Source organism: Sus scrofa, chromosome 5 (genome assembly GCF_054392235.1).
Source record: "Sus scrofa isolate SSC_HxYL_T2T_F1_AM1 chromosome 5, Sscrofa_HxYL_maternal_Yorkshire_Landrace_v2.0, whole genome shotgun sequence".
NCBI lineage: Eukaryota > Metazoa > Chordata > Mammalia > Artiodactyla > Suidae > Sus > Sus scrofa.
In genome coordinates, this window is record NC_139387.1 from 25,532,054 (window position 1) to 25,549,327 (window position 17,274).

Consider the following 17,274-nt stretch of genomic DNA (forward strand, 5'->3'; position numbering starts at 1 on the left):
GCTGGAACCGAGAAGGCTGTGTCCCCTTCCTCTGGGCTCCCTTCCTGTTTCCTGTTGTCAGGTAATGCCAGCCTCAACCCTCTGGACCAATCGCCCCCATCAGACTGTGCTCCTCAATTGTATACCAGGTGGGACATCTGAAGGGAGCCCAGGTACTTCTTTCCTCTTCCCACCAGAGCGTCCCCTTTCTTGGTCATAGATTCCCAGAGTTCTGGCTCCTACTCTATTGGGCTGAGGAAGCGCTAAATAGTTTTTTGCCCATGCACCTGGAGTTGCCACTTAACCTGCTTCTTCACCCTCCTCTCTAGCTTAGGGACACCTGGGTCCAATTTCCCCAGGGAGTGTGGGGATGGGGGCTGGAGATGAATGGAGCCTGGTGCCATATGTGAGGTAGGTGGGCTGGGCATGTATGAAGGGAAAGGCTAACTTGGCACCAACTGGGTTGGGGTGCGTGAATTATTTAGAAGAAAAGCTGGGCCTAGGTTCTCCTTAGCCATATGGCTTTTCCAGGGGCAGAGGGTGGCCCCTCCCTACTCAGCCCCCCCCCCCCGCTGAGACTGACCTTTGACCCCCACCCCAGAGACCAGTGAACCATTAACTCCTCTCTCATGTGTGCCTTCCCACACCATCCCCTCTCCTGACCCCGCCCCCAGGCAGGTGGGCTAGGAAGGGGGGACTTGTCCATCCCAGCCCTCTATCTGGCATGGCCTCCAATCTGCCTGGGCAGCAGGAGGCTGAGCCCAGCTCCCCTCCCTGACTCAGGAACCTCGGTGTCCACAGCAAAGCCTGATGGGGACCTGAGGTGAGAGCTGCCTCTCACACTGCCATTGGGGTTCTGGGTATTGAGGGTGGGATAGAGAGGTGGGGCAAGGTTGAAGGGTGGGGTTTGGTGGAGTCTGCTCTGGATCAGGTGAGGGGAGTGTTCTGGGTCAGAGAAAGTGCTCCAGGAACTGGCAAACAGGAGGCTGCTGGCAGGAGGGTGGAGGAAATGGGGGAGGAGGAGAGGGGCTGCTGCTGGAGCAAGGTGGGGGGGTGTGGGTGTGAGAAGTGCAGGTGCCCCTGGCCGGAAGCAGACCGACCTGGAGCCCCAGCCCTTCCTCCTTGTTCTCCCCAGGATGCTCCGAGAGCAGTAGAAGCCTGAACCAGAGCCTCTAACCCTGTCCCCCCAATAATGGGGCCCCCATTGAGTCATCTGCTGGCTGGCCTGTGTGTGTGGGTGGCCTTGGGCTGGGTAGGAGGCTCTGCTCCCAACCTGGGCCCTGCTGAGCAGGAGCAGAACCATTACCTGGCCCAGCTGTTTGGCCTCTATGGGGAGAACGGGACGCTGACTGCAGGGGGCCTGGCACGGCTTCTTCACAGCCTGGGACTAGGCCGAGTTCAAGCCCTTCGCCTGGGACACCACGGGCCTCCCGCTGGTCGGGCTACACCCCCAGCTGAAGACAATTCCACCCACAGGTACTAACCCTCACCACCACCCAAAAATGCCACACCCCAGCTCTTCTGTATGCTTGGATCAGACTCGGGTTGCCTAGCTCTGGCTTCCTAAAATCAGACTCCTGGAATTACAGACTTTTCAGAGCTTGACTCATATTATTTCAGGGTCACTTTCTAAGAGAACACGAGGGAGTGTGACTTGCTTTTCCATCCATTCTAGGCCACAGGACCCTGAGCTGAGTGTGGATGTCTGGGCAGGGCTGCCTCTGGATCCCTCAGGGTGGGGTGACCTGGAAGAGCCAGAGGCCCCAGCACCACCCCATGGGCCGGCCCCCTCAGGCCTGGGCCTCTTTCACAGGCTTCTGCTGCTGGACCATTCACTAGCTGACCATCTGAATGAGGATGTGAGTCTGATCATCTCTAGAGATGGGGAAGGAGCCACGGGATTTAGACGGCCTGAAATGTTTAGAGTCAGTAGTTTAAGACAGTTACTTTAAGGAGTCCCTTGTGGCCCAGTGGGTTAAGGATCTAGTGTTGTCACTGCCATGGCTCAGGTCACTGCTGTGTTGTGGGTTCGATCCCTGGCCCAGGAACTTCTGCATGCTGCGGGTAGGGGGTGGGGGGAATTACTTAAAAAATCCAGGGAGTTCCCTTCATGGCTCAGGGGTTAACAAACCCTACTAGGATCCATGAGGATTCAGGTTCAATCCCTGGCCTCCCTTAGTGGTTAAGGATCTGGCGTTGCCGTGGGCTGTGGTGTAGGTTGCAGACGTGGTCGGATTCAACATTGCTGTGGCTGTGGTGTAGGAGCTCCAATTGGACCCCTAGCCTGAAAACCTCCATTTACCGTGGGTGCAGCTCTAAAAAATAAAAACAAACAAAATAATCCGGGTGTGCTCATAGGATATGTTATTCCAATAGTGAGATATGTCTCTTCTGAGCCCAGATTAGATAATCCACACCCCACGCTGGAGCTTGGTTTCGGGGCCACACTCGGCAAAACAAAGAATTCAGAGAAGCAGCCTGGGAGAGGATCTGGGGCTGGTGATCTGGAGAGGTGGCCTGCAGGGAATAGGTGTCTGTCTTCATCCAGAAAGTCAGCGAACTTGTTGCATGTATACCAGAGGGCAGCCAAAGCTAACCCTGAAGTGAGCCTGATGAGGGTGAGCACCCCATCACAGGAAGCATTCAAGCCAAGGCTGGATGAACAAATGACAGGGCTATTGAGAGGAAGGTTGGATGGCATTTTAGGTTCTTTTCCTTTCTAAGATTCTGGAATGGAGGGCTCTAGTTGTCTAACAGGTTCCATCGCCAAATGAAGGAAATATCAGAGGCTTGGGAGGGAGGGAGATGGGGCCAATGTTCATTAGCACCCAGTTCGCACTGAACTGAATATTTGCCTTGGATTGAATATTCACTCATAATTAACACACACCAACTACCCCTAACTGTCCCCCCCAGTCCCTGATGCACCAGCCAGTGTGAGCAAAGGGGACCCTGAGAGAGACCCAGGAGTCCATGCAACGAAAGAGCAGACATTAAAGGAATCATGGTTCTCAGCAACTCCCAATGTATGACCTCCAATTCTACTCTCCTAGTGTCTGAATGGCTCCCAGCTGCTGGTCAATTTTGGCCTGAGCCCTGCTGCTCCTCTGACCCCTCGTCAGTTTGCTCTGCTGTGTCCAGCCCTGCTGTATCAGATTGACAGCCGTGTCTGCATCCGGGCCCCAGCCCCAACGCCTCCGGGGGATCTACTATCTGGTCAGTGGGTGAGAGTGGGTGGTAGGGACCCCGGATTCCTGTAGGGCGGGACCCCAGATTCCTGTAGGGCGTGGGCCCCAAGCCGAGGAAAGGGGTTCACTGGGGTCCTGCCTCCCCTTGCAGCACACCTCTGCCCCATCTCACTTCTAAGGCCTCCCTCCAGCCTTGCCTAACTTCCGCCCCTGATTCTCCCCAGCCCTGGTCCACAGTGCCCTGGCAGTCCTGCTGCTCAGCCTTCCTGCTCCCCTCTCCCTGCTCTTGCTGCGGCTCCTGGGACCTCGTCTGTTGCAGCCCCTGCTGGGCTTCCTGGGTGCCCTGGCCGTGGGCACCCTTTGTGGGGATGCACTGCTACACCTACTGCCACATGTATGTTAAGCCCCTTCCTTGCCCCCCTGCCCCAGGGGTAGACAGCCTCCAGAGAGCCAATATGTTCCCGCCCCAGCTTCAGCACACAGCTGCCTTCTTAGTAGAGCATAGGAGTGAAGGCATGCCACCTCCCACTCAGGAGGGGGATGTTGTCAGGCACAGGGGCTTCCGGAGTCATCCCTGACTGCCTCTCTGTCAGGCGCAAGGAGGGCAGCACAGTGGATCTGGCGCACGGCCAGAGGAGGACCTGGGACCAGGACTGTCGGTGCTTGGTGGTCTCTTCCTGCTCTTCGTCCTGGAGAACATGCTAGGGCTTTTGCGGCGTCGAGGGCTCGGGCCAGTGAGTGATACCCTTTTGTCCTCTTCCTGCTGAGACCATAGTCCTAGCCGAGAGCTGGTCACTCAAGCCAGGAGGCGAGGGGCTGAGTGTGTCCTTGGTTCTGTGACGTTTGCCTGACCCGACAGCTAACAGGGAGCTGGACCCGACAGCTAACAGGGGGCGGGCTGGGGGCTCCTCAGCACAGACCCAGAACTTCAGGCCAAACGGCCTCCTTTCCTGAGTTCAAGTCAACAAGAAACGGGGAGGTATCACCTTGGGGAGAGAGCAGAGGCCAGAGAACATCCCCACGTGCCAGAGGTGGAACCAGGAGTTCATTTTCCCAGCTGGCAGCCTGGCCTCTCCTTAGCCCCTGGCTCTGCCGCCTCCTCCACCAGGAGGGATACCCTCCCATTTCAGAAATGCTGCCGGCAAAAAAGAAAGGATCTCAGATCTCCAAACCTGGACCCAGAGGACGGCACTGGGATGGCCCTTCAGCCCCTACAGGCACCTCCAGGTGACCAGAGGGGAACACGAAGAGCAGGCTCCTGGCTCCCAGCTCTCACTCGTAGCCAACACCACCCTTGTCCTTCCTGCAGAGCCAGGGGCTCAGGGCCCGAGGGAACAGGACAACCAGCCCCCAGCAGCCCCGGCCCCTCCAGGGCACCAAGGCCACAGTCACGGGTACCAGGGCAGCGGGGGCACCAATATCACATGGATGGTCCTCCTGGGAGATGGTCTGCACAACCTCACTGACGGACTGGCGATAGGTGTGAGGGGAGGGGACAGAGGGAGTGAGTTCCGAGGGGTTAGTGGCTGGGGCTGGGAGAGGGTTACCAGGAAGCAGGGGGATGGGAGGACCCTGCCCCTGGGGAGAGCTTTTTCCCCCACTGACCACTTCCGATCCTGCCCACCCAGGTGCTGCCTTCTCTGATGGCTTCTCCAGTGGCCTCAGCACCACCGTAGCAGTCTTCTGCCATGAGCTGCCCCACGAACTGGGTAGGAAGGGCAGAAGTGGGGTGGGGTGAAATCCAGAAAGGAGACCCCCCTGCAAAGAGGTGGAACTTGGAAGCTGGCAGGTGACATGGGGTGAGGGGCAGACCCAGCTTATTCCCTCCTACCCTGTCCTCTCCCCCAACAGGTGACTTCGCGATGCTGCTCCGGGCAGGGCTGCCCTTCCGGCGGCTGCTGCTGCTGAGCCTGGTGTCTGGCCTTCTGGGACTGGGGGGTGCAGCCCTGGGGGTGGGGCTCAGTTTGGGCCCTGTCCCCCTCACTCCCTGGGTGTTTGGGGTCACTGCTGGGGTCTTCCTCTATGTGGCCCTTGTGGACATGGTGAGAGGTGTGGGGTGGTGCAGAGAAACCAAGGGAAGCGGGGTGGGTGTGGAGGAGAGGGAAGTTTTCAATCCCTTCGCCTCCATCAGTCACCTCCCAGAAGGGTGCTGGACCACAGGCCTGCAAGCATCTGAGAAACAGACAGGGGCGTGGGAGAGGTTAGGGGGTAGGGGTGGCTGCTGAGAGTTTCTGAACCCTCCCTCTTGTGTTTCAGAGGCAGAGACAAGGCCAGGATCCTGACATTGTTCTTTTCTTTCAGCTACCGGCCCTGCTGCATCCTCCTGAGCCCCTCCCTGCGCTCAGTGTGCTACTGCAGGGGCTGGGGCTGCTGCTGGGGGGCGGCCTCATGGTCACCATAGCCCTGCTGGAGGAGCAGCTGTGGCCTCTGGTCTCTGATGGCTGATGGGGGCCAGCGGAAAGGCGTCCAGGTTGCCCTTCCTTCCCCCCAACCATAGGAATGGAGGCGGGACACAGGGCCAGTAGGAGCAATAGGATTTTAATAAACAGAACCCATCCCAAAGCCATGACTACGACAGTTGTACTTGCACCAAAACAGCATAGAAAACCAGGATGTGGCGGGAGGAAGGCTCGAAGCAGAGAGGGGGAGGATACGGGAAGAGGGGCCTAGAGGGCGTGGGGGTGCATCGATCTGCGGGGAGAGCATTGTGCTTTAGCCCAGGGAGGAGGGGGAGGGGCAGGACAAATGCACTGAGGTCCCCACTTTTTCCTGCTGCCCTCAGCACCCTGGGATACAGGCATCTGGGCAGGTCTGCCCTTTATTGCTGCCCACCAGCATTAAACACCCCCTGACCCCAACGCTAGCACCACAGGTGGATCCAGGGCAGGGAGAAGGGCAGGAAGGGGAACATTGCTTAGAGAAAGATTCAACTAGAATCCAGTGAATTGTGCTCAGTTCTCTTTACTTCCTACAACCGAGTACATGGGTCACAGGGTGGAGGGTGCAACGAGACATGGGACATGCCCCTCATTGCCCCCAGCACACCACTGCACACAGGATGGTGGTGTCTGCAGCATCACAGGTCATGCAGGGCAGGGGAAGGGGAGGTTCACACACACAGAGACGCCCACAGCGGGTACCAGACAGAGAACACCCCTGAATATACACAGCTGTACACAGGGAACCCCCAGGTCCCCAACCCAACCCTCTCCCCTGTCTTGCCGTCCCCCAAGCAGGAGGAACTGTATTGCTTTGAGAGAGCCACCCTGGGGGCTGCTCTGCCAGGCACCCTCCCCCCCCCCCATCCCCATTTTGGCACATCTGCAAGACACACGGCAGCGAGAGTAGGCACCCTCCCTCCCAGGCTTCTGTGGCTTGGAGTTGAGGAAGGGGGTAGGAGGCCTCATCCGCCATCTTTCCTCTAGCCCGTCCCAAACCCCTACCAGACCCACCCCCACCCCCTAAACACACACACACACACACACAAAGCTGAGCTATCCAGGAATACAGGGGAACAAGGAGATTGTCCGGGACGGGAGCAGAGGCAGTGGGGAGAAAGGACTGGAAGCAGAGACCCCACCCTGGTGTGGGGGTAAGACTGGCACACAGCTACTTTAGTGCAATTGGAGAGGGTGCCCAGAGTGAGGGATGGAGGTGGGAGGGGCAGGCTTGCCCCACTTCCCTGGGGGCAAAGCCAAGCTCCCCAGGGAAGGGGCCTAGCGGGAGTGAGCGAGGACCGAGGGTGGATCCTCTCGTCACCCACCACCCCCTGCCCCCCCAAATGCAGTGACAGCGTCCCCCTCACACCTAAGTGGGCAACAGCAGCCTCGGAGTCAGTACCTTCAAGTAATTCATAGAGCAGACCCTCCCCACCCCAGCTTCCTCCCAGCTCTGGGATTTGGTCGCTTCTCTAGGGGTTGGGTGGGGAGGAGGGGGTCCCCAAATCAGACCCTTCCCTCTCTACCTCCCTCTTCCCAGGCCACTGGGCTTGGTCCTCAAAGATTCCTCACCTCCGCCCTTGCCCAATCTGGGTCAAGGCCACGGAGGGCTGGAGCCACCACGACAGAGGGGAAGGGGCTGCTTTGCTCCTTATCCCTCCTTCTCAAAAGGTAGGGTTCAAACTAGATGGGCTGGGGCCCCGTATTGGTTTGCCCCAGGAGGAGGGTTTCTGGGCTAGGGTCTGTAAGGCTATTTTCCTTTGCGGTGGGAAGGGGAGGTGGGGATGAACACCGGCTGTGGGGAGAGGGTGAGAAATGGCGGACAGGGGAGGAGGAAGGGGCCTCCCTCTGGAGAACAGTCACTGGAGTCACTCAGACGAAGTCACACTCATGTGCACAAGCTCCCGAGCGTGCCTGCCCCGACAGGCCCTCCCCCCAGGACCCCTTCCACGACCCCAGAGGAGGTGTGGGGGCTACAGCTGTAGAACCGTTCACTCTGGCCCCCCGCCCTGCCCCCCGCCTCTTCTCCCCTTCTAGGTCCGGGGAGTAAGAAGGTGCTCGGGTGGGCAGACAGCGGTGGAAACAGTATTGAGTTTTCCTTTGGTTACATATTGAAGGCAAAGGTGAGCTGGACTTACAGTCAAAACGGATAGGGATGAGGAAGGAAGAGGGGCCATGGCTGGGGTTGGAGAGGGAGGCAGGCCCTCCTCAGCCCCTCCACCCCAAGGAACACATGTCTAAGTGGGGTGGCAGTCCCTCAGTCTCATCTCTCCCACCCCCCACAGCACCAAACAACAGGAGAAGCCCCCTCCCCCAGGGGCTGCTCCCCACCCCAACCCGGGCTGTACATTCAGTGGTTTTCAGCAGTCCTATGGCTCAGGGGGCCACGGGGTGGGGGAGGTGGCCCGTCAGTCTCAGCTGGACAGTGGCAGTGACCTGGGTCTGCTGGCCCCTCCCGGGAGCCACAGTTTGTGCCATTTGTTTTTCTGAAGGATAGTACACAACCCTACCAGAGCCACCGCCCAATCAGAAACATCTCCCCAAAAATCAGAAACTAAAAACTGGCTCTTTTCATCTCGCCCTCTGATTCACACATCTGTTTCCCTGTCTCCTATGTAGCCCTCGCTCTGTCTCCTTTGCTGGGACCTGGGGCTGCTCCCAGGGTCCTCGCTTAAAATAGGCCTTTTCTCAAAAGTGCTTATTACTTGAAGCAAGTGCTTTAGAGCTGCGGTGGGGAGAGGGGGAGGGGGAGAGGGAGGGCAAAGGGAAGGAGATGATTCCTCCCCCCCTACCCCCTTGAGATTGGGGGGCATTCTGCCTGTTTTATTTCTCCACACCCGTTTAAGTCAAAGAGGTTTCAAAAAAAAAAAAAAACTTAAACATTAAAATAAATATGCAGTGGCCATGAGAATGGTCAAAATGCTTCAAAAAACACTAGGGGCTGGGGAGCCCAGGGTGGGGTGTGGGGTTTCCTTTGGCATAAGGAGAGGAGGCTGCTCATCCTCCAATCCTCCCCACGGCCACATGAGGAGGACGGAGGCCCCCCCAGCTGCCCCAGCACTGCTGACGTGTGCTGAAGGCGCAGCAGGGAACGCACGGCAGCCACCAGAAATCTCATCTAGCAACGCAGTGGGGCTCCTGACAAACACTCAGATTCCTCCTGTCATCGCCAAACATTGATAAAGGAGAACACGACTGGAACCCCGAGAGTCTTCTCTGGAGGACCCATCTCCCTGTCCCTCCGGCCCCCCCACCCCCGCCACCTAATTCCCAGCACCAAAATGAGAGGGAGGGGGTGGAGCGGGGAGATTTTTAGGAGAGAGAACTCAAGTTAAGGGCAAGCTTTGCAGAACCAGCAGGGCTGGGGGTAGGGGGTGGGGGCTGCAGCCCTTAAGAGGTCACATTGATTGTCGTACAGGGGAGGACAGGGTACGAAGGGAGGTGGGCAAGAGGGGCGTCGCAAGGCCCTTTGGCTTTGAAAACAAAACGAAAAACTAAAAGCTGCACAATCCTTCTTACCAATAATGGTCATTTGGAAGCTTTGAAATGGTTTAGGAACTGAGGGTTGGGGGGAGCAAGACACAGAGAAAGGGGATAAAAGGGGACCATGACAAAAGAGCAAGGACTTGGACAAACACCCCAGGCTTCAGAGGACCAGCACGAGGTATGGTTAAGGGTATCTGTTAGGGAGGGAGGGGTTCCTGGGATGCCCCCTCCCCTCAGGCTACCCTCGGCAAGGTGGCAAGGCTTGCAGGGGACACAACTGAAAAGGGGGTAAGGTCATGAATAAAGCGGGCGTGGGTGGGGAGAGGAGACTGAGGGACCCCCCCAGGGGGAGTCCCCGTACTGTGTAAACGAAGCCTGTCCAGTTCTCAGGGGACAATACTGATGGCAGCCAAACCGGGCAAGGATGCACTGTGGGGGTGACGGGGGCATGACCTCTATTCAAGTTCTGTGTCTTGGCCCCTGGCTGAGGTATTGAGTGTGAGGAAGGGAAAACTGGGCTATGGGAGTGGGTCTAACTGTCCAGGAGGCTTAGCTAGGAGATGGATGGACAGGGCGTCTGAAGGGACCAGGGCCAAATTCAATGCTACATTTAGAGAGAAAACTGCCCCCTCCTCACTCCGGCCTAGTTTGGCTTGTGGGGTGCAACTTTTGCGAATCTTCTCAGTGCGGGCCCCGAGCTCAATCCCTTCTCTCCCAGCTGCTGGGAAGGCAGGAACCAAGCCTCAGCATCTACTCGTCGCTCCCCAGATCAGAACTTCATCCTCACCTCGGAGGGGAAGCCTGGGTCCCGGAGTAGCCACGGTCCCTAGTCTGCCCTGCCCCTCCCACCATCTTTGGCTTCAGATCAGGAGTGACTGGGGGCGGTGGGCACTCTTGGACATAACAGAAGGTGGAGGCAGAAGGGGGCACAGAAGAACTGTGGGCTCGGGGGGGCACAGGAGGAGGAACACAGCCCCTCCCTCCACATACATGCAAACACATGCCTGACACAGAGAGGACATACTAGGGCTGTGGTTTTGAAATGGGCAGGAAATTAATTTTTCTTCCCCTAAAGGATAAAATGCTTACTTAAAAATTCATGACAAGCCTCAAAGTGAAGGGAGAGGAGAGCCGGAGAGGGGATGGCCACAGGCTCCGCCCTCCCAAAAGAAGTTAAAAGAAAGAAGCAAGGTTAAAGTGCGTGGTCAGGGGGCCAGGCCAGGACTGGGAGGGCAGCAGGGTGGGGCAGGCTGTGGGGGCAGAACCAGCCCTTGATTTGCATATGAGGAGCCGGGGAGAGTGCAGGATTGGGGCCCAGGTACAGTAGTTGCTGCTTCAAGTGTTTTGCATTTGAACTTTAGGGGTGATGGGATACAGAAGTGGGGGAAAAGCTCCAGGCCCCAGTGCTAAAAACCCTCCCCCCTCATCCACTAGCTGCCCCTGAAGGGGGAGGGGGACACCCCCAGAGTGCTCACACAGTACCAGAAATTAAGGCTTCTCACTGCTGCGGGGATGGAGGGGCCGGCCGAGCAGGGAGGCAGTGATGGGTATGGAAGAAGAGGAGGGGGTCTGCCTGGCAGGGGCAGGGGCAGGGGACAGACAGGAGAGTCAGAGGGGAGAGTCAGGGGGGCTGGCAGCAGAAAAGGGAAACTGAGAGAGGGGATAAGAGAGAGGGCAGCCAGGCATTGAGCAATCATTCTGGGACACTTGGCAGAAGGGGTTGCCCTGGGGGTACCAAGGGCCTGGGGTGCTCCCTGTCAGTCCCAGACCCCTGCCAGGCCAGGATGGTATGGCAAAGGGGTGAGCAGCTGCTCCCCAGTGCTTTTTCCCCCCTCCGCCCCCCAACCCAGTCGTGTTCTCCTTTAAAGTGCCCTAAATGTATAGACTTTTTCTAAATAAATAGAATAAGATATCAAGCCACCGGCAGGGGGAGGGACACTGGAGGGGGCTACTCGGAGTAGCAGCCATCTAACCCAATGGCGCCATGCCGCTCCTGGCTGTAGGGGCAGGAGGCCCCGTGGGGCAGGGCGCCGCAGCCACCCACCGTCTTGGCTGCTGCGATGCCGCAGTTCTTGAGCAGGCTGAAGCTGAAAGGACTGACAGCGTCCTTGGGTGGGAAAGGCTTCATGGTGGAAAGGATCAAGGCCAGGCAGTCTGCCACATCTTTGTTGGGGGCGCAGGCCAATGCCGGGGTGTGACCTGCAGGGCAAAGGGGAGAACTGAGCCCCAGGGCCCTGTATTCTGGGATCCCATCCACGGGCTCCTTAGGGCCTGAGCTCTCTTATCTGCAGAGGGGAGCCAAGGCAGGCAGGCACCCAGTGTGGTCAGAATTCAAGGGCTATTAAGGGCCCAGGGAGGCTGCCAGGCAGACTCTCCAAGGATGGGGTAAAGGGCAGAGCCTAGGGGACAGGCAGCTGGGAGGCCATGGTGTGCGCAAGGCCTTCCTGAGGACCCTGCCGGCTCCACCTGGTTCTATCAGACTCCCCTTAGAGACTTCAGCATTTTGGTGTTAGGTCCCTGCTTTGAAGAGCCAGTTCCCTTGGGAAGAAAATCCAGTTTATAACCAACAAGGTTAAGAAGCCACCTCGTAGAGCGTTCCCATAGTGGCTCAGCTGTCAACGAACCCGACTAGTATCCATGAGGACTTGGGTTCGATCTCTGGCTGGCTCAGTGGGTTAAGGATCCGGTGTTGCCATGAGCTGTGGTATAAGCTGCAGATACGGCTCGAATCTGGTATTGCTATGGCTCTGGCATAGGCTGGTGGCTGCAGCTCCCATTCATCCCCTTAGCCTGGGAACTTTCATATGCCATGGATGCGGCCCTCAAAAGAAAAAAAAAAAAGAAAAAGAGGAAGTCACCTCCTGAAGAATGTCCCTGCCTGACCCTAAACCCGAGAGAGGCAGGGGCTCCAGACCCCACCCACCTTCTTCATCCACAGCCAGCACTGTGGCCCCTCGACTCAGAAGGGCCTGCACCACAGAAGCTAGACCATTCCGGGCAGCAATGTGTAGTGGCCTTGGAAGAAAGGAAAAAGAAGGAGTATGAAGTCAGGGGGATGGCAACCTGCCCTTCCACGCCCAGCCAGAACAGCAAGGCTGCTGAGCCAAGACTGTGAGCCCCAGGAACGTGAGCAGTGACTTCCTCACCCACCTGTGCCCCTTCCCCCCCCGGCCAGGAGCCCCCTTCCCCGGGCACTCACATCTGCAGCGCACTGTTGGTAGCATTGATAAGGCCAAGGTCTTGGGTTTCTGCCAGGATCATGAGGGCACATTTCTCATGGCCCTGAAGGAGAGGGACAGAGAGTGGGGGCTTGGGAAGTGGAAGAATGGCAGTAGGAACTGAGGGGGTGGCAGGGGCACAAAAAGCTACCCCACTAGTCACACAGGCTGAACAACCCTGACTTCTGCTGAAGCCCTCTCTCCAATCACCAGCCCCAGCCCCCATCAAGCCGTGCCCCTCACACAGCCGCCACCAGTCCCACAGGCAGCAGTACCTTGCTACAGGCCAGGTGGAGGGCAGTGTTCTTGTTCTCATCCAGCACAGTTAGGTCTGCCTTCCCTCGATACAGCAGAAATTCTACAAAAGGAAGGGGGCAGAAGGGACTGATGCGCCCCTCCAGAGCAGCGCCACCCTGGCTCTCCACCGTCCTATCCGCACACACTCTGCATCCCATCCGCAGAAGGTGAAACATCCAGACATGCCTCCTGCTTCCTGAACCCCAAGACAGGGCTGACCCATCCCTTGAAAACCCAGGGGAGCACCACCCTTCCACACGTGGCCCCTACACACCCACAGCAGCGGTCTGCCCGTTCTCAGCCGCCGTCATGAGCGCAGTGTGGCCAGTGTGGTCAGTGGCGTTCACCTCGGCTTGATGCTGCAGCAGCATCCGGAGCCCAGAGACGTTGTCCGCGAAGGCAGCGGCGTGAAGGGGGGTCCTGCAGCAAGGGGGTCAGGATGGAGTCAAACAGACAGGAGAGGCCCTTTCTCCTGAGCAGAAAGAGGAAGCCAGAGGGGACAGCAGCTTCTCCTCAAGCCTCCTGCCACTCACCGTCCTTTGGCATCTCGGCTGTTCACAATCTTGGCACCCAGAGCTCCCAGCAGCATCTCTGTGGTGCTGTCCTGGTTATTAATTCTGGGGGAAGAGGAAGGGGCAGAAGGAAGGGCAGGGTAAACAGACTGCCTGTGGTAAGCCCTGGTCACAGACCCTCAAGCAGGGCTGAGGCCTAGGAAGGGACTTACACTGCACAGTGCAAAGGAGTGAAGGGGTTTCCTTCCAGGTATGAAAACGGGCTGTGTTCAAGTAACAACTCCAGACAATCTTCATGTCCTGGGTATGAGGAAGGAAGAGTGGTGATGGAGAGAAACGACAACAAGGTCCCCTACATCTGTCCTGTCCCGTCTTTCCCATCCATCCCACTTCCAGATCCAGGGCAACCCAGGTCCCTCCCCAATCCACTCATCCTTATCCACCCCCCCACACACCCCTCACACACGGCTGTGCCTCCAAAGGCCCCAGAACCACACCAGTGTACGAGGCCCAGTGCATGGGCGAGTATCCGCTGTAATCCACCCCGGCATCCAGGGGGTCTGTGGAGAGGGCAGCCTGTAGCAGGGTCCTCAGTACTGCAGTGTGGCCACAGGCTGAGGCCAGGTGAATGGGTGTGCGGCCCTTGAAGTCTCGGCACAGCACAAATGCATCGTGGTCCAGCAGGGCAGCCAGGCAGTCCTCACAGCCAGTCACTGCCTGTGGGTGACACGAGGGTGTGAGGAGGGGGGAGAAGCCACTCCTTTTTCAACTGCCAGTCACTGGGGCTGGCCTAGAAGTAAAAATCACTTCCATCCTGCTGTACAGCACAGGGAACTACATCCAATCACTTGTGATGGAACAGAATGGAACACAATATGAGAAAAAGAACACACACACACACACACACACACACACACACACACACGTATAACTGGGTCACTTTGCCGTACAGCAGAAATTGACAGAACATTGTAAATCAACTATAATAAAAAAATTAAATAAGGGAGTTCCCATCATGGCACAGCAGAAACAAATCTGACTAGGAACCATGAGGTTGCGGGTTCGATCCCTGCCCTTGCTCAGGATCTGGCATTGCTGTGAGCTGTGGGGTAGCTCGGATCCTGTGTTGCTATGGCTGTGGCACAGGCCGGCAGCTGTAGCTCCAACTCAACCCCTAGCCTGGGAACTTCCATATGCAGTAGGTGTGGCCCTAAAAAGCAAAAACAAAAACAAAACAAAAAAACCCCAAAAAAACCCAACTACTTCCAGGGCTCCAATCCTCATCTTTACAACAATGATTCTAGGAGTTCCCATTGCGGCTCAGTGGTAACAAACCCAACTAGTATCCATGAGGCTGCGGGTTTGATCCCTGGCATTGCTCAGTGGGCTAAGGATCTTGTGTTGCCTAAGCCGCATTTTAGTTTGCAGACACGGCTTGGATCTGGCATAACTGTGGCTGTGGTGTAGAACAGCAGCTACAGCTCTGATTCAACCCCTAGCCTGGGAAATTCCATATGCCATGGGTTTGGCCCTAAAAAGGCAAAAAAGCAAAGCAAACAAAAAAACACAATGATTCTAAGTGTTAGGGAGCAGCATCTCTTTTCCTGACTCTATGCCAAGAGACAATCAGGATGGCAACAGTTAATCCTGGCCCTTGGCAGTGGGAGACTAAGAGATCAAAAAATCTTGAGGGATGAGGAGGCAGCTTTAGGCCAGGTGATGGTGGAGAAGGACTGAGGTAGTTGCATCATTACCCAATGGGACAGGGCCAGCCAGGTACCGTGGGGCCAAGTCTGGGCAGTGAGCAGGTGGCTGTATGTGACTACAGAGCAAGGAAATCAGGGAGATCAATGGGGATGTCAGATACTCATCTGGGAGAAAACACTGTTAAGGCCCACTAAGACCCAGGGCACAAGATCCTGGCCCACCTGCTCGACAATCTGATACCCTACTATTGGTGGGTCCTGCGCTCCCAGGTCCAGGCCCTTCTGTGAGCGACCTCACCCAGGAGTTTACTCACCCCACGGTGGAGAGCAGTGCGGCCCCGGAGGTCAGCAGCATCAGCTGTGGATCCTTTCTCTAGCAGCAGATGTACACAGTCCACGTGGCCATTCATGATGGCCAGCATCAGTGGGGTCCTACAGAGGGGGCAGGAGGAGAGGTGAGGGCCTGGCAGGGATGGGAACCCCGCATCGCACCCCTGGCCCACACTCACTGTCCATAGGCATCCATGACATCCGTGATGTCAGCTCGTTCCCCACTGTCGATCAGCAAGTGCAGGGAATCAGTGTGGCCAGAGGCAGCTAGGAGAAAAGGGGGCCTGTGTCGGGGCATGGTCAGGGGGAGGAGGCTGTGCTAAGCGTAAATGACTCCTGGATGGAGGTTATGCAAAGACCTGAGGCGAGAAACCTTGGGTGATAGGAGACTTGCAGTGTCCATCCTCCTCGTCCTACTCCCCTCCCACCACAGTCCGCTCAGGAGGGATCTGGGACCAATCTGGGAGGACGCCTGGAGTGGCAAGGAGAGGGAGCAGCCCAAAGGGCGCACTCACCAGCAGCGTGCAGGGGTGTCCACTTGCGCTTGCGCTCCTTGATGAGGGCAGAGGCGCCATGGGCTGTGAGCACCTCCACACACTCAGTAGAGCCTCGCTCAGTGGCCAGGAAGAGCGCGGTCCGGCCCTTGTGGTCCCTTACATCCAGATTCACCAGCGTCTCAGCCAGTGTCTTCAGGGCTTCACAGTGACCGTTGTAGGCCTGGAGAGGTGCAGGCGACCGTTGGATACAGCTTGAGACATGGCCCACACTCTGTTCTTGGGGCCCACGGGGGAGACGCCAGGCAGCAGGCCCCCCCATGAGCTCCTCAGGCCCCTCTCCAGACCACTGCCTGCTCGCCACATCCCCACAAGAAGGCAGAGGCAAGGACAGATTCACAAGTGCCTATACCTGGGGCTGGTAGGGACAAGGAAGGCAAGGGGAAAAGACCCAGGACTCACAGCTAAGTGCAAAGGGCTGACTGGAATGGTGCTCTCCACATCCTCCAGGCAGTTAAAGGACATTTCTAAGAGCTGCAATGGACAGAACAGTAGGTGCTGAGGTTCTGGATACTCCTAAGATATTACCCCCGACCCCACCCACGGCAATCCTCGAAGCCCCCGGACCTGGAGACCACATTTGATTCAACTGCCCCTCGGTGCTGCGAATCCATAAACCCAAAGCTGGACTGACTGTCTGTCCCAACCAGCCCTGCTCCCCTTCCCAAGGCAAGGTCCCACATGTACCAGTTCAAGGTTCTGTCTGTTGCCGTAGGCGGCTGCATAGTGCACGGCTGTGTAGCCCTGCCTGTCCCGCAGGGAGGGGTCTGCACCGTTATCCAGTAAGAACTCCAAACAGCTGGGAACAGAAGTAGACTGTGAGACAGGGACAGGGACAGGCCCAGCCAGGGAGGGCACAGTTTGGGAGGGGCAGAGGACAGGGCAAAGGAGTCCCTCCAGGCCTTCCAGGGCCAACTCCCACCACCGGTTACCGGCTCTTTTTTTTTTTGGCCACACCTGGCATGTGGAAGCTCCCAGGTAGGGATCAAACACGCACAACAGCAACCAAGCTGCTGAGGTGACAACACTGGATCGTTAACCTGCTGCGCCACAAGGGAACTCCTCCAGCGCCCACCCCTCTTGGTAGGCTAACTCAGGTCCGTTTGACCCCAGGTCCACACCCACCAGGTCTGCCCTGAGCTACTCTGGCTTCAATGCCCTTCTCTATCCTTCACTCTCCTAGAGAACCTGGAGCACAATGATTACTTATAACCTGCTCTCCCCTGATCTCCAGGAATGGTGACCCCTGCCTTCTCCTCCCAGCCCATCTGGAAAAGTCCTACTCATCTCAAACTCACTCCCAGCATCCTCTCCTCTGGGAGGGCCTTCCCCAGTCTTCCCAGGCACCTCCTCCCCTCTACCCTCTTGGCACCACTCTCATAGCCTAGTAGTAGTTGTACTAGCAGTAATATTAATATAGTATTTAGCATGTACTATGTGTCAAGCACTGTTTAAGCACTTCGTGTGTTGTTTTTTTTGGCTTTTTTTGGTTTTTTTTTTTTTTTTTTTTTTGGCTTTTTAGGGCCACACCTGCAGCATATGGAAGTTCCCAGGCTAAGATCCTAT

General features: G+C 57.2%; 2 protein-coding genes across 31 annotated transcripts in view; one reads left to right on the forward strand and one right to left on the reverse strand.

Annotated features, from left to right (window-relative positions):
• SLC39A5 (solute carrier family 39 member 5) lies at window positions 1-5,729 on the forward strand. Of its 30 annotated transcripts, none has more exons than XM_084956047.1 (13): window positions 1-152; window positions 309-390; window positions 763-802; window positions 1,115-1,455; window positions 1,655-1,838; window positions 3,033-3,195; window positions 3,392-3,561; window positions 3,761-3,901; window positions 4,298-4,394; window positions 4,477-4,647; window positions 4,796-4,876; window positions 5,019-5,367; window positions 5,469-5,729. In XM_084956047.1, the coding sequence occupies exons 4-13, from the start codon at window positions 1,172-1,174 to the stop codon at window positions 5,566-5,568; spliced, it is 1,740 nt and encodes a 579-aa protein (XP_084812173.1). In that variant the 5' UTR covers window positions 1-152; window positions 309-390; window positions 763-802; window positions 1,115-1,171; the 3' UTR covers window positions 5,569-5,729. The 30 variants fall into 30 exon arrangements, 26 of the variants coding, with proteins under 26 accessions (XP_084812173.1, XP_003126313.1, XP_084812171.1 ...); XM_003126265.5 differs by having other exon boundaries at window positions 5,019-5,209; XM_084956045.1 differs by having other exon boundaries at window positions 1-128.
• The window catches only part of ANKRD52 (ankyrin repeat domain 52), a 19,485-nt gene continuing 7,900 nt past the window's right edge, over window positions 5,690-17,274 (reverse strand). The window contains exons 16-28 of the mRNA XM_021092856.2: window positions 16,396-16,507; window positions 16,111-16,182; window positions 15,670-15,871; window positions 15,334-15,421; window positions 15,139-15,256; window positions 13,616-13,835; window positions 13,331-13,418; window positions 13,140-13,223; window positions 12,881-13,026; window positions 12,585-12,667; window positions 12,291-12,373; window positions 12,015-12,106; window positions 5,690-11,290 (exon numbers count right to left, since the gene is read on the reverse strand). Of these exons, the coding sequence (XP_020948515.1) occupies window positions 11,040-11,290; window positions 12,015-12,106; window positions 12,291-12,373; window positions 12,585-12,667; window positions 12,881-13,026; window positions 13,140-13,223; window positions 13,331-13,418; window positions 13,616-13,835; window positions 15,139-15,256; window positions 15,334-15,421; window positions 15,670-15,871; window positions 16,111-16,182; window positions 16,396-16,507 (1,639 nt within the window). The 3' untranslated portion in view covers window positions 5,690-11,039. The remainder of the gene's footprint in view (window positions 11,291-12,014; window positions 12,107-12,290; window positions 12,374-12,584; window positions 12,668-12,880; window positions 13,027-13,139; window positions 13,224-13,330; window positions 13,419-13,615; window positions 13,836-15,138; window positions 15,257-15,333; window positions 15,422-15,669; window positions 15,872-16,110; window positions 16,183-16,395; window positions 16,508-17,274) is intronic.